General features: G+C 76.4%; 1 protein-coding gene across 1 annotated transcript; it reads right to left on the bottom strand.

The window, feature by feature from the left end:
- Positions 1-3,245: 3,245 nt before the first annotated feature.
- On the bottom strand, positions 3,246-12,605 carry LOC138756029 (proline-rich protein 36-like). Its single transcript, XM_069922712.1, has 19 exons — positions 12,432-12,605; positions 12,170-12,343; positions 11,922-12,035; positions 11,371-11,518; positions 10,695-11,148; positions 10,330-10,602; positions 10,130-10,258; positions 9,751-9,955; positions 9,139-9,648; positions 8,765-8,975; positions 8,134-8,396; positions 7,980-8,064; positions 7,758-7,881; positions 6,692-7,506; positions 6,414-6,567; positions 5,187-5,830; positions 4,859-5,028; positions 4,165-4,606; positions 3,246-4,111 (listed from the first exon to the last, which is right to left on the bottom strand). Exons 1-19 carry the CDS (start codon positions 12,603-12,605, stop codon positions 3,246-3,248), a joined length of 5,955 nt encoding a protein of 1,984 aa, XP_069778813.1.
- Positions 12,606-13,454: the final 849 nt, after the last annotated feature.

The following is a 13,454-nucleotide window of genomic DNA, read 5'->3' as shown; positions in this document are numbered from 1 at the left end:
TGGGCCGGATGGGAGGGGGTCAGGGGCTGCCTGGGCCAGATGGGAGGGGGTCAGGGGCTGCCGGGGCTGGATGGGAGGGGGACAGGGGCTGCCCGGACCGAGGGGAGGGGGACAGGGGCAGCCCGGGCCGGATGGGAGGAGGACAGGGGCTGCCTGGGCCGGATGGAAGGGGGACAGGGGCTGCCCGGGACGGATGAGAGGGGGACAGGGGCTGCCCGGGCCGGATGGGAGGGGGACAGGGGCTGCCCGGACCGAGGGGAGGGGGACAGGGGCTGCCTGGGCCGGATCGGAGGGGGACAGGGGCTGCCCGGACCGAGGTGAGGGGGACAGGGGCCGCCTAGGCCAGATGGGAGAGGGACAGGGGCTTGCCTGGGCCGGATGGGAGGGGGACAGGGGCTGCCCGGACCGAGGGGAGGGGGACAGGGGCTGCCAGGGCCGGATCGGAGGGGGACAGGGGCTGCCCGGACCGAGGGGAGGGGGACAGGGGCTGCCTGGGCCGGATGGGAGAGGGACAGGGGCTGCCCGGACCGAGGGGAGGGGGACAGGGGCTGCCTGGGCCGGATGGGAGAGGGACAGGGGCTTGCCTAGGCCGGATGGGAGATTGACAGGGGCTTGCCTGGGCCGGATGGGAGGGGGACAGGGGCTGCCAGGGCCGGATGGGAGGGGGACAGGGGCTGCCCGGGCCGGATCGGAGGGAGACAGGGGCTGCCCGGACCGAGGGGAGGGGGACAGGGGCTGCCTGGGCTGGATCGGAGGGGGACAGGGGCTGCCCGGACCGGATGGGAGGGGGACAGGGGCTGCCCGGACCGGATGGGAGGGGGACAGGGGCTGCCCGGACCGGATGGGAGGGGGACAGGGGCTGCCCAGGCCGGATGGGAGGGGGACAGGGGCTGCCCGGACCGAGGGGAGAGGGACAGGGGCTGCCTGGGCCGGATGGGAGGGGGTCAGGGGCTGCCTGGGCCAGATGGGAGGGGGTCAGGGGCTGCCTGGGCCGGATGGGAGGGGGACAGGGGCTGCCTGGGCCGGATGGGAGGGGGACAGGGGCTGCCGGGGCTGGATGGGAGGGGGACAGGGGTTGCCTGGGCCGGATGGGAGACGGACAGGGGCTGCCTGGGCTGGATGGGAGGGGGACGGGGGTTGCCCGGGCCGGATGGGAGAGGGACAGGGGCTGCCTGGGCCAGATGGGAGGGGGACAGTGGCTTCCCGGGCCGGATGGGAGGGGGACAGGGGCTTCCTGGGCCGGGTGGTAGGGGCTGCCTGGGCCGGATGGGAGGGGGACAGGGGCTACCTGGGCCGGATGGGAGGGGGACAGGGCCTGCCCGGACCGAGGGTAGGGGGACAGGGGCTGCCTGGGCCAGATGGGAGGGGGACAGGGGCTGCCCGGACCGGGGGGATGGGGACAGGGGCTGCCTGGGCCAGATGGGAGGGGGATAGGGGCTGCCCGGACCGAGGGGAGGGGGACAGGGGCTGCCTGGGCCGGATGGGAGAGGGACAGGGGCTTGCCTGGGCCGGATGGGAGGGGGACAGGGGCTGCCCGGACCGAGGGGGACAGGGGCTGCCCGGGCCGGATGGGAGGGGGACAGGGGCTGCCCAGGCCGGATGGGAGGGGGACAGGGGCTGCCCGGACCGAGGGGAGAGGGACAGGGTCTGCCTGGGCCGGATGGGAGGGGGTCAGGGGCTGCCGGGGCTGGATGGGAGGGGGACAGGGGCTGCCCGGACCGAGGGGAGGGGGACAGGGGCTGCCTGGGCCGGATCGGAGGGGGACAGGGGCTGCCCGGACCGAGGGGAGGGGGACAGGGGCTGCCTAGGCCAGATGGGAGAGGGACAGGGGCTTGCCTGGGCCGGATGGGAGGGGGACAGGGGCTGCCCGGACCGAGGGGAGGGGGACAGGGGCTACCTGGGCCGGATGGGAGGGGGACAGGGCCTGCCCGGACCGAGGCTAGGGGGACAGGGGCTGCCCGGACCGGGGGGAGGGGGACAGGGGCTGCCTGGGCCAGATGGGAGGGGGATAGGGGCTGCCCGGACCGAGGGGAGGGGGACAGGGGCTGCCTGGGCCGGATGGGAGAGGGACAGGGGCTTGCCTCGGCCGGATGGGAGGGGGACAGGGGCTGCCCGGACCGAGGGGGACAGGGGCTTGCCTGTGCCGGATGGGAGGGGGACAGGGGCTGCCAGGACCGAGGGGAGGCGGACAGGGGCTGCCTGGGCCGGAAGGGAGGAGGACAGGTGCTGCCTGGGCCGGATGGGAGGGGGACAGGGGCTGCCCGGACCGGATGGGAGGGGGACAGGGGCTGCCCGGACCGGATGGGAGGGGGACAGGGGCTGCCAGGGCCGGATGGGAGGGGGACAGGGGCTGCCAGGGCCGGATCGGAGGGAGACAGGGGCTGCCCGGACCGAGGGGAGGGGGACAGGGGCTGCCTGGGCTGGATCGGAGGGGGACAGGGGCTGCCCGGACCGGATGGGAGGGGGACAGGGGCTGCCCGGACCGGATGGGAGGGGGACTGGGGCTGCCCGGACCGGATGGGAGGGGGACAGGGGCTGCCCAGGCCGGATGGGAGGGGGACAGGGGCTGCCCGGACCGAGGGGAGAGGGACAGGGGCTGCCTGGGCCGGATGGGAGGGGGTCAGGGGCTGCCTGGGCCAGATGGGAGGGGGTCAGGGGCTGCCTGGGCCGGATGGGAGGGGGACAGGGGCTGCCTGGGCCGGATGGGAGGGCGACAGGGGCTTCCCGGGCCGGATGGGAGGGGGACAGGGGCTTCCTGGGCCGGGTGGTAGGGGGACAGGGGCTGCCTGGGCCGGATGGGAGGGGGACAGGGGCTACCTGGGCCGGATGGGAGGGGGACAGGGCCTGCCCGGACCGAGGGTAGGGGGACAGGGGCTGCCTGGGCCGGATGGGAGGGGGACAGGGGCTGCCCGGACCGGGGGGAGGGGGACAGGGGCTGCCTGGGCCAGATGGGAAGGGGATAGGGGCTGCCCGGACCGAGGGGAGGGGGACAGGGGCTGCCTGGGCCGGATGGGAGAGGGACAGGGGCTTGCCTGGGCCGGATGGGAGGGGGACAGGGGCTGCCCGGACCGAGGGGGACAGGGGCTGCCCGGGCCGGATGGGAGGAGGACAGGGGCTGCCCAGGCCGGATGGGAGGAGGACAGGGGCTGCCCAGGCCGGATGGGAGGGGGACAGGGGCTGCCCGGGCCGGATTGGAGGGTGACAGGGGCTTGCCTGTGCCGGATGGGAGGGGGACAGGGGCTTGCCTAGGCCGGATGGGAGATTGACAGGTGCTTGCCTGGGCCGGATGGGAGGGGGACAGGGGCTGCCAGGGCCGGATGGGAGGGGGACAGGGGATGCCCGGGCTGGATCGGAGGGAGACAGGGGCTGCCCGGACCGAGGGGAGGGGGACAGGGGCTGCCTGGGCTGGATCGGAGGGGGACAGGGGCAGCCCGGACCGGATGGGAGGGGGACAGGGGCTGCCCGGGCCGGATGGGAGGGGGACAGGGGCTTCCTGGGCCGGGTGGGAGGGGGACAGGGGCTGCCTGGGCCGGATGGGAGGTGGACAGGGCCTGCCCGGACCGAGGGTAGGGGGACAGGGGCTGCCTGGGCCGGATGGGAGGGGGACAGGGGCTGCCCGGACCGGGGGGAGGGGTACAGGGGCAGCCTGGGCCAGATGGGAGGGGGATAGGGGCTGCCCGGACCGAGGGGAGGGGGACAGGGGCTGCCTGGGCCGGATGGGAGAGGGACAGGGGCTTGCCTGGGCCGGATGGGAGGGCGACAGGGGCTGCCCGGACCGAGGGGAGGGGGACAGGGGCTGCCAGGGCCGGATCGGAGGGGGACAGGGGCTGCCCGGACCGAGGGGAGGGGGACAGGGGCTGCCTGGGCCGGATGGGAGAGGGACAGGGGCTGCCCGGACCGAGGGGAGGGGGACAGGGGCTGCCTGGGCCGGATGGGAGAGGGACAGGGGCTTGCCTAGGCCGGATGGGAGATTGACAGGGGCTTGCCTGGGCCGGATGGGAGGGGGACAGGGGCTGCCAGGGCCGGATGGGAGGGGGACAGGGGCTGCCCGGGCCGGATCGGAGGGAGACAGGGGCTGCCCGGACCGGATGGGAGGGGGACAGGGGCTTGCCTGGGCCGGATGGGAGGGGGACAGGGGCTGCCAGGGCCGGATGGGAGGGGGACAGGGGCTGCCAGGGCCGGATGGGAGGGGGACAGGGGCTGCCCGGACCGGATGGGAGGGGGACAGGTGCTGCCCAGGCCGGATGGGAGGGGGACAGGGGCTGCCCGGACCGAGGGGAGGGGAACAGGGGCTGCCTGGGCTGGATCGGAGGGGGACAGGGGCTGCCCGGGCCGGATTGGAGGGGGACAGGGGCTTGCCTGTGCCGGATGGGAGGGGGTCAGGGGCTGCCAGGACCGAGGGGAGGCGGACAGGGGCTGCCTGGGCCGGATGGGAGGAGGACAGGTGCTGCCTGGGCCGGATGGGAGGTGGACAGGGGCTGCCCGGACCGGATGGGAGGGGGACAGGGGCTGCCCGGGCCGGATGGGAGGGGGACAGGGGCTTCCTGGGCCGGGTGGGAGGGGGACAGGGGCTGCCTGGGCCGGATGGGAGGGGGACAGGGGCTACCTGGGCCGGATGGGAGGGGGACAGGGCCTGCCCGGACCGAGGGTAGGGGGACAGGGGCTGCCTGGGCCGGATGGGAGGGGGACAGGGGCTGCCCGGACCGGGGGGAGGGGGACAGGGGCTGCCTGGGCCAGATGTGAGGGGGATAGGGGCTGCCCGGACCGAGGGGAGGGGGACAGGGGCTGCCTGGGTCGGATGGGAGAGGGACAGGGGCTTGCCTGGGCCGGATGGGAGGGGGACAGGGGCTGCCCGGACCGAGGGGGACAGGGGCTTGCCTGTGCCGGATGGGAGGGGGACAGGGGCTGCCAGGACCGAGGGGAGGCGGACAGGGGCTGCCTGGGCCGGAAGGGAGGAGGACAGGTGCTGCCTGGGCCGGATGGGAGGGGGACAGGGGCTGCCCGGACCGGATGGGAGGGGGACAGGGGCTGCCCGGACAGGATGGGAGGGGGACAGGGGCTGCCCAGGCCGGATGGGAGGGGGACAGGGGCTGCCCGGACCGAGGGGAGAGGGACAGGGGCTGCCTGGGCCGGATGGGAGGGGGTCAGGGGCTGCCTGGGCCAGATGGGAGGGGGTCAGGGGCTGCCGGGGCTGGATGGGAGGGGGACAGGGGCTGCCTGGGCCGGATGGAAGGGGGACAGGGGCTGCCCGGGACGGATGAGAGGGGGACAGGGGCTGCCCGGGCCGGATGGGAGGGGGACAGGGGCTGCCCGGACCGAGGGGAGGGGGACAGGGGCTGCCTGGGCCGGATCGGAGGGGGACAGGGGCTGCCCGGACCGAGGTGAGGGGGACAGGGGCCGCCTAGGCCAGATGGGAGAGGGACAGGGGCTTGCCTGGGCCGGATGGGAGGGGGACAGGGGCTGCCCGGACCGAGGGGAGGGGGACAGGGGCTGCCAGGGCCGGATCGGAGGGGGACAGGGGCTGCCCGGACCGAGGGGAGGGGGACAGGGGCTGCCTGGGCCGGATGGGAGAGGGACAGGGGCTGCCCGGACCGAGGGGAGGGGGACAGGGGCTGCCTGGGCCGGATGGGAGAGGGACAGGGGCTTGCCTAGGCCGGATGGGAGATTGACAGGGGCTTGCCTGGGCCGGATGGGAGGGGGACAGGGGCTGCCAGGGCCGGATGGGAGGGGGACAGGGGCTGCCCGGGCCGGATCGGAGGGAGACAGGGGCTGCCCGGACCGAGGGGAGGGGGACAGGGGCTGCCTGGGCTGGATCGGAGGGGGACAGGGGCTGCCCGGACCGGATGGGAGGGGGACAGGGGCTGCCCGGACCGGATGGGAGGGGGACTGGGGCTGCCCGGACCGGATGGGAGGGGGACAGGGGCTGCCCAGGCCGGATGGGAGGGGGACAGGGGCTGCCCGGACCGAGGGGAGAGGGACAGGGGCTGCCTGGGCCGGATGGGAGGGGGTCAGGGGCTGCCTGGGCCAGATGGGAGGGGGTCAGGGGCTGCCTGGGCCGGATGGGAGGGGGACAGGGGCTGCCTGGGCCGGATGGGAGGGGGACAGGGGCTGCCGGGGCTGGATGGGAGGGGGACAGGGGTTGCCTGGGCCGGATGGGAGAGGGACAGGGGCTGCCTGGGCTGGATGGGAGGGGGACGGGGGTTGCCCGGGCCGGATGGGAGAGGGACAGGGGCTGCCTGGGCCAGATGGGAGGGGGACAGTGGCTTCCCGGGCCGGATGGGAGGGGGACAGGGGCTTCCTGGGCCGGGTGGTAGGGGCTGCCTGGGCCGGATGGGAGGGGGACAGGGGCTACCTGGGCCGGATGGGAGGGGGACAGGGCCTGCCCGGACCGAGGGTAGGGGGACAGGGGCTGCCTGGGCCAGATGGGAGGGGGACAGGGGCTGCCCGGACCGGGGGGATGGGGACAGGGGCTGCCTGGGCCAGATGGGAGGGGGATAGGGGCTGCCCGGACCGAGGGGAGGGGGACAGGGGCTGCCTGGGCCGGATGGGAGAGGGACAGGGGCTTGCCTGGGCCGGATGGGAGGGGGACAGGGGCTGCCCGGACCGAGGGGGACAGGGGCTGCCCGGGCCGGATGGGAGGGGGACAGGGGCTGCCCAGGCCGGATGGGAGGGGGACAGGGGCTGCCCGGACCGAGGGGAGAGGGACAGGGTCTGCCTGGGCCGGATGGGAGGGGGTCAGGGGCTGCCGGGGCTGGATGGGACGGGGACAGGGGCTGCCCGGACCGAGGGGAGGGGGACAGGGGCTGCCTGGGCCGGATCGGAGGGGGACAGGGGCTGCCCGGACCGAGGGGAGGGGGACAGGGGCTGCCTAGGCCAGATGGGAGAGGGACAGGGGCTTGCCTGGGCCGGATGGGAGGGGGACAGGGGCTGCCCGGACCGAGGGGAGGGGGACAGGGGCTACCTGGGCCGGATGGGAGGGGGACAGGGCCTGCCCGGACCGAGGCTAGGGGGACAGGGGCTGCCCGGACCGGGGGGAGGGGGACAGGGGCTGCCTGGGCCAGATGGGAGGGGGATAGGGGCTGCCCGGACCGAGGGGAGGGGGACAGGGGCTGCCTGGGCCGGATGGGAGAGGGACAGGGGCTTGCCTCGGCCGGATGGGAGGGGGACAGGGGCTGCCCGGACCGAGGGGGACAGGGGCTTGCCTGTGCCGGATGGGAGGGGGACAGGGGCTGCCAGGACCGAGGGGAGGCGGACAGGGGCTGCCTGGGCCGGAAGGGAGGAGGACAGGTGCTGCCTGGGCCGGATGGGAGGGGGACAGGGGCTGCCCGGACCGGATGGGAGGGGGACAGGGGCTGCCCGGACCGGATGGGAGGGGGACAGGGGCTGCCAGGGCCGGATGGGAGGGGGACAGGGGCTGCCAGGGCCGGATCGGAGGGAGACAGGGGCTGCCCGGACCGAGGGGAGGGGGACAGGGGCTGCCTGGGCTGGATCGGAGGGGGACAGGGGCTGCCCGGACCGGATGGGAGGGGGACAGGGGCTGCCCGGACCGGATGGGAGGGGGACTGGGGCTGCCCGGACCGGATGGGAGGGGGACAGGGGCTGCCCAGGCCGGATGGGAGGGGGACAGGGGCTGCCCGGACCGAGGGGAGAGGGACAGGGGCTGCCTGGGCCGGATGGGAGGGGGTCAGGGGCTGCCTGGGCCAGATGGGAGGGGGTCAGGGGCTGCCTGGGCCGGATGGGAGGGGGACAGGGGCTGCCTGGGCCGGATGGGAGGGCGACAGGGGCTTCCCGGGCCGGATGGGAGGGGGACAGGGGCTTCCTGGGCCGGGTGGTAGGGGGACAGGGGCTGCCTGGGCCGGATGGGAGGGGGACAGGGGCTACCTGGGCCGGATGGGAGGGGGACAGGGCCTGCCCGGACCGAGGGTAGGGGGACAGGGGCTGCCTGGGCCGGATGGGAGGGGGACAGGGGCTGCCCGGACCGGGGGGAGGGGGACAGGGGCTGCCTGGGCCAGATGGGAAGGGGATAGGGGCTGCCCGGACCGAGGGGAGGGGGACAGGGGCTGCCTGGGCCGGATGGGAGAGGGACAGGGGCTTGCCTGGGCCGGATGGGAGGGGGACAGGGGCTGCCCGGACCGAGGGGGACAGGGGCTGCCCGGGCCGGATGGGAGGAGGACAGGGGCTGCCCAGGCCGGATGGGAGGAGGACAGGGGCTGCCCAGGCCGGATGGGAGGGGGACAGGGGCTGCCCGGGCCGGATTGGAGGGTGACAGGGGCTTGCCTGTGCCGGATGGGAGGGGGACAGGGGCTGCCAGGACGGAGGGGAGGCGGACAGGGGCTGCCTGGGCCGGATGGGAGGAGGACAGGTGCTGCCTGGGCCGTATGGGAGGGGGACAGGGGCTGCCCGGAACGAGGGGAGGGGGACAGGGGCTGCCCGGGCCGGATGGGAGGGGGACAGGGGCTGCCCGGACCGAGGGGAGGGGGACAGGGGCTGCCTGGGCCGGATCGGAGGGGGACAGGGGCTGCCCGGACCGGATGGGAGGGGGACAGGGGCTGCCCGGGCTGGATGGGAGGGGGACAGGGGCTGCCTGGGCCGGATGGGAGGGGGACAGGGGCTGCCCGGACCGAGGGGAGGGGGACAGGGGCTGCCCGGGCCGGATGGGAGGAGCGGCTGCCCGGTCCGGATGGGAGGGTGTCAGGGGCTGCCTGGGCCGGATGGGAGAGGGTCAGGGGCTGCCTGGGCCGGATGGGAGGGGGTCAGGGGCTGCCTGGGCCGGATGAGAGGGGGACAGGGTCTGCCCGGACCGAGGGGAGGGGGACAGGGGCTGCCTGAGCCGGATGGGAGGGGGACAGGGGCTGCCCGGACCGAGGGGAGGGGGACAGGGGCTGCCCGGGCCAGATGGGAGGGGGACAGGGGCTGCCCCTGCCGGATGGGAGGGCGTCAGGGGCTGCCTTGGCCGGATGGGAGGGGGACAGGGGCTGCCCGGGCCGGATGGGAGGGGGACAGGGGCTGCCCGGACCGAGGGGAGGGGGACAGGGGCTGCCTGGGCCGGATGGGAGGAGGACAGGGGCTGCCCGGACGGAGGGGAGGGGGACAGGGGCTGCCTGGGCCGGATCGGAGGGGGACAGGGGCTGCCCGGACCGGATCGGAGGGGGACAGGGGCTGCCCGGGCCGGATGGGAGGGGGACAGCGGCTGCTTGGGCCGGATAGGAGGGGGTCAAGGGCTGCCTGGGCCAGATCGGAGGGGGACAGGGGCTGCCCGGACCAGATGGGAGGGGGACAGGGGCTGCCCGGGCCGGATGGGAGGTGGACAGCGGCTGCCTGGGCCGGAAAGGAGGGAGTCAAGGGATGCCTGGGCCGGATGGGAGGGGGACAGGGGCTGCCCGGACCGAGGGGGACAGGGGCTGCCCGGGCCGGATGGGAGGAGGACAGGGGCTGCCCAGGCCGGATGGGAGGGGGACAGGGGCTGCCCGGGCCGGATTGGAAGGGGACAGGGGCTTGGCTGTGCCGGATGGGAGGGGGACAGGGGCTGCCAGGACCGAGGGGAGGCGGACAGGGGCTGCCCGGGCCGGATGGGAGGAGGACAGGTGCTGCCTGGGCCGGATGGGAGGGGGACAGGGGCTGCCCGGACCGAGGGGAGGGGGACAGGGGCTGCCCGGGCCGGATGGGAGGGGGACAGGGGCTGCCCGGACCGAGGGGAGGGGGACAGGGGCTGCCTGGGCCGGATCGGAGGGGGACAGGGGCTGCCCGGACCGGATGGGAGGGGGACAGGGGCTGCCCGGGCTGGATGGGAGGGGGACAGGGGCTGCCTGGGCCGGATGGGAGTGGGACAAGGGCTGCCCGGACCGAGGGGAGGGGGACAGGGGCTGCCCGGGCCGGATGGGATGGGGGGCTGCCCGGTCCGGATGGGAGGGGGTCAGGGGCTGCCTGGGCCGGATGGGAGGGGGTCAGGGGCTGCCTGGGCCGGATGGGAGGGGGTCAGGGGCTGCCTGGGCCGGATGGGAGGGGGACAGGGTCTGCCCGGACCGAGGGGAGGGGGATAGGGGCTGCCCGGACCGAGGGGAGGGGGACAGGGGCTGCCCGAGCCGGATGGGAGGGGGACAGGGGCTGCCCGGACCGAGGGGAGGGGGACAGGGGCTGCCCGGGCCGGATGGGAGGGGGACAGGGGCTGCCCCGGCCGGATGGGAGGGGGTCAGGGGCTGCCTTGGGCGGATGGGAGGGGGACAGGGGCTGCCCGGGCCGGATGGGAGGGGGACAGGGGCTGCCCGGACCGAGGGGAGGGGGACAGGGGCTGCCTGGGCCGGATGGGAGGGGGACAGGGGCTGCCCGGACCGAGGGGAGGGGGACAGGGGCTGCCTGGGCCGGATCGGAGGGGGGACAGGGGCTGCCCGGACCGGATCGGAGGGGGACAAGGGCTGCCCGGGCCGGAAGGGAGGGGGACAGCGGCTGCCTGGGCCGGATAGGAGGGGGTCAAGGGCTGCCTGGGCCAGATCGGAGGGGGACAGGGGCTGCCCGGACCGGATGGGAGGGGGACAGGTGCTGCCCGGGCCGGATGGGAGGTGGACAGCGGCTGCCTGGGCCGGATAGGAGGGGGTCAATGGCTGCCTGGGCCGGATGGGAGGGGGACAGGGGCTGCCAGGGCCGGATGGGAGGGGGACAGGGGCTGCCCCGACCGAGGGGAGGGGGACAGGGGCTGCCCGGTCCGGATGGGAGGGGGACAGGGGCTGCCCGGGCCGGATGGGAGGGGACAGGGGCTGCCTGGGCCGTATAGGGGGTCAAGGGCTGCCTGGGCCGGATGGGAGGTGTCAGGGGCTGCCTGGGCCGGATGGGAGGGGGACAGGGGCTGCCCGGACCGAGGGGAGGGGGGACAGGGGCAGCCTGGGCTGGATGGGAGGGGGACAGGGGCTGCCCGGACCGAGGGGAGGGGGACAGGGGCTGCCCGGGCCGGATGGGAGGGGGCCAGGGGCTGCCCGGGCCGGATGGGAGGGGGACAGGGGCTGCCCGGGCCGGATGGGTGGGGAACAGGGGCTGCCCGGACTGGATTGGAGGGGGACAGGGGCTGCCAGGGCCTGATGGGAGGGGGACAGAGGCTGCCCGGCCCGGATGAGAGGGGGACAGGGGCTGCCCGGACCGAGGGGGGACAGGGGCTGCCTGGGCCGGATGGGAGGGGGACAGGGGCTGCCCGGACTGAGGGGAGGGGGACAGGGGCTCCCCGGGCCGGATGGGAGGGGGTCAGGGGCTGCCCGGACCAGATGGGAGGGGGACAGGGGCTGCCCGGACCGGATGGGAGGGGGACAGGGGCTGCCCGGGCTGGATGGGAGGGGGACAGGGGCTGCCTGGGCCGGATGGGAGGGGGACAGGGGCTGCCCGGACCGAGGGGAGGGGGACAGGGGCTACCCGGGCCGGATGGGAGGGGGACAGGGGCTGCCCGGTCCGGATGGGAGGGAGTCAGGGTATGCCTGGGCCGGATGGGAGGGGGTAAGGGGCTGCCTGGGCCGGATGGGAGGGGGTTAGGGGCTGCCTGGGCCGGATGGGAGGGGGACAGGGTCTGCCCGGACCGAGGGGAGGGGGACAGGGTCTGCCCGGACCGAGGGGAGGGGGACAGGGGTGCCCGAGCCGGATGGGAGGGGGACAGGGGCTGCCCGGACTGAGGGGAGGGGGACAGGGGCTGCCCGGGCCGGATGGGAGGGGGACAGGGGCTGCCCCGGCCGGATGGGAGGGGGTCAGGGTCTGCCTGGGCCGGATGGGAGGGGGTCAGGGGCTGCCTGGGCCGGATGGGAGGCGGTCAGGGGCTGCCTTGGCCGGATGGGAGGGGGACAGGGGCTGCCCGGGCCGGATGGGAGGGGGACAGGGGCTGCCCGGACCGAGAGGAGGGGACAGGGGCTGCCTGGGCCGGATCGAAGGGGGACAGGGGCTGCCCGGACCGGATCGGAGGGGGACAGGGGCTGCCCGGGCCGGATGGGAGGGGGACAGCGGCTGCCTGGGCCGGATAGGAGGGGGTCAAGGGCTGCCCGGGCCGGATCGGAGGGGGACAGGGGCTGCCCGGACCGGATGGGAGGGGGACAGGGGCTGCCCGGGCCGGATGGGAGGGGGACAGGGGCTGCCCGGGCCGGATGGGAGGGGACAGGGGCTGCCTGGGCCGGATGGGGAGGAGGACAGGGGCTGCCCGGACCAAGGGGAGGGGGACAGGGGCTGCCCGGGCCGGATGGGTGGGGGACAGGGGCTGCCCGGACTGGATGGGAGGGGCACAGGGGCTGCCAGAGCCTGATGGGAGGGGTACAGGGGCTGCCCGGCCCGGATGGGAGGGGGACAGGGGCTGCCCGGACCGAGGGGAGGGGGACAGGGGCTGCCCGGGCCGGATGGGAGGGGGTCAGGGGCTGCCCGGGCCGGATGGGAGGGGGACAGGGGCTGCCCGGGCCGGATGGGAGGGGTACAGGGGCTGCCCGGGCCCGATGGGAGGGGGACAGGGGCTGCCCGGGCCGGATGGGAGGGGGATAGCGGCTGCCCGGGCCGTATGGGAGGGGGTCAGGGGCTGCCCGGGCCGGATGGCAGGGGGACAGGGGCTGCCCGGGCCGGATGGAGGGGGATAGCGGCTGCCCGGGCCGCATGGGAGGGGGTCAGGGGTTGCCTGGGCCGGATCGGAGGGGGGACAGGGGCTGCCCGGACCGGATGGGAGTTGGACAGGGGCTGCCCGGGCCGGATGGGAGGGGGACAGGGGCTGCCCGGGCCGGATGGGAGGGGACAGGGGCTGCCTGGGCCGGATAGGGGGTCAAGGGCTGCCTGGGCCGGATGGGAGGGGGACAGGGGCTGCCTGGGCCGGATGGGAGGAGGACAGGGGCTGCCCGGACCGAGGGGAGGGGGACAGGGGCTGCCCGGGCCGGATGGGTGGGGGACAGGGGCTGCCCGGATTGGATGGGAGGGGGACAGGGGCTGCCAGAGCCTGATGGGAGGGGGACAGGGGCTGCCCGGCCCAGATGGGAGGGGGACAGGGGCTGCCCGGACCGAGGGGAGGGGGACAGGGGCTGCCCGGGCCGGATGGGAGGGGGTTAGGGGCTGCCCGGGCCGGATGGGAGGGGGACAGGGGCTGCCCGGGCCGGATGGGAGGGGTACAGGGGCTGCCCGGGCCCGATGGGAGGGGGATAGGGGCTGCGCGGGCCGGATGGGAGGGGGATAGCGGCTGCCCGGGCCGTATGGGGAGGGGACAGGGGCTGCCCGGGCCGGATGGGAGGGGGATAGCGGCTGCCGGGCCGGATGGGAGGGGGTCAGGTGTTGCCTGGGCCGGATCGGAGGGGGACAGGGGCTGCCCGGGCCGGATGGGAGGGGGACAGGGGCTGCCCGGGCCGGATGGGAGGGGACAGGGGCTGCCTGGGCCGGATAGGGGGTCAAGGGCTGCCTGGGCCGGATGGGAGGGGGACAGGGGCTGCCTGGGCCGGATGGGAGGAGGACAGGGGCTGCCT

Source organism: Narcine bancroftii, chromosome 3, assembly GCF_036971445.1.
Source record: "Narcine bancroftii isolate sNarBan1 chromosome 3, sNarBan1.hap1, whole genome shotgun sequence".
NCBI classification, from domain to species: Eukaryota; Metazoa; Chordata; class Chondrichthyes; order Torpediniformes; family Narcinidae; genus Narcine; species Narcine bancroftii.
Note: the sequence above shows the minus strand (reverse complement) of the source record. Positions and strands in the feature narration are given on the sequence as shown.

Excerpts from the sequence above, each read along its gene's own strand:
- LOC138756029 (XM_069922712.1), bottom strand. The coding sequence starts at position 12,605 with ATGCGGCCCGGGCAGCCGCTATCCCCCTCCATCCGGCCCGGGCAGCCC. Across the intron at positions 11,519-11,921 it reads CCCTGTCCCCCTCCGATCCG|GCAGCCCCTAACCCCCTCCC; the intron begins GTCCGGGCAGCC and ends CATCCGGCCCAG. Across the intron at positions 8,976-9,138 it reads CCCTGTCCCCCTCCGATCCG|CCCCTGTCCCCCTCCCATCC; the intron begins GTCCGGGCAGCC and ends CGGCCCGGGCAG.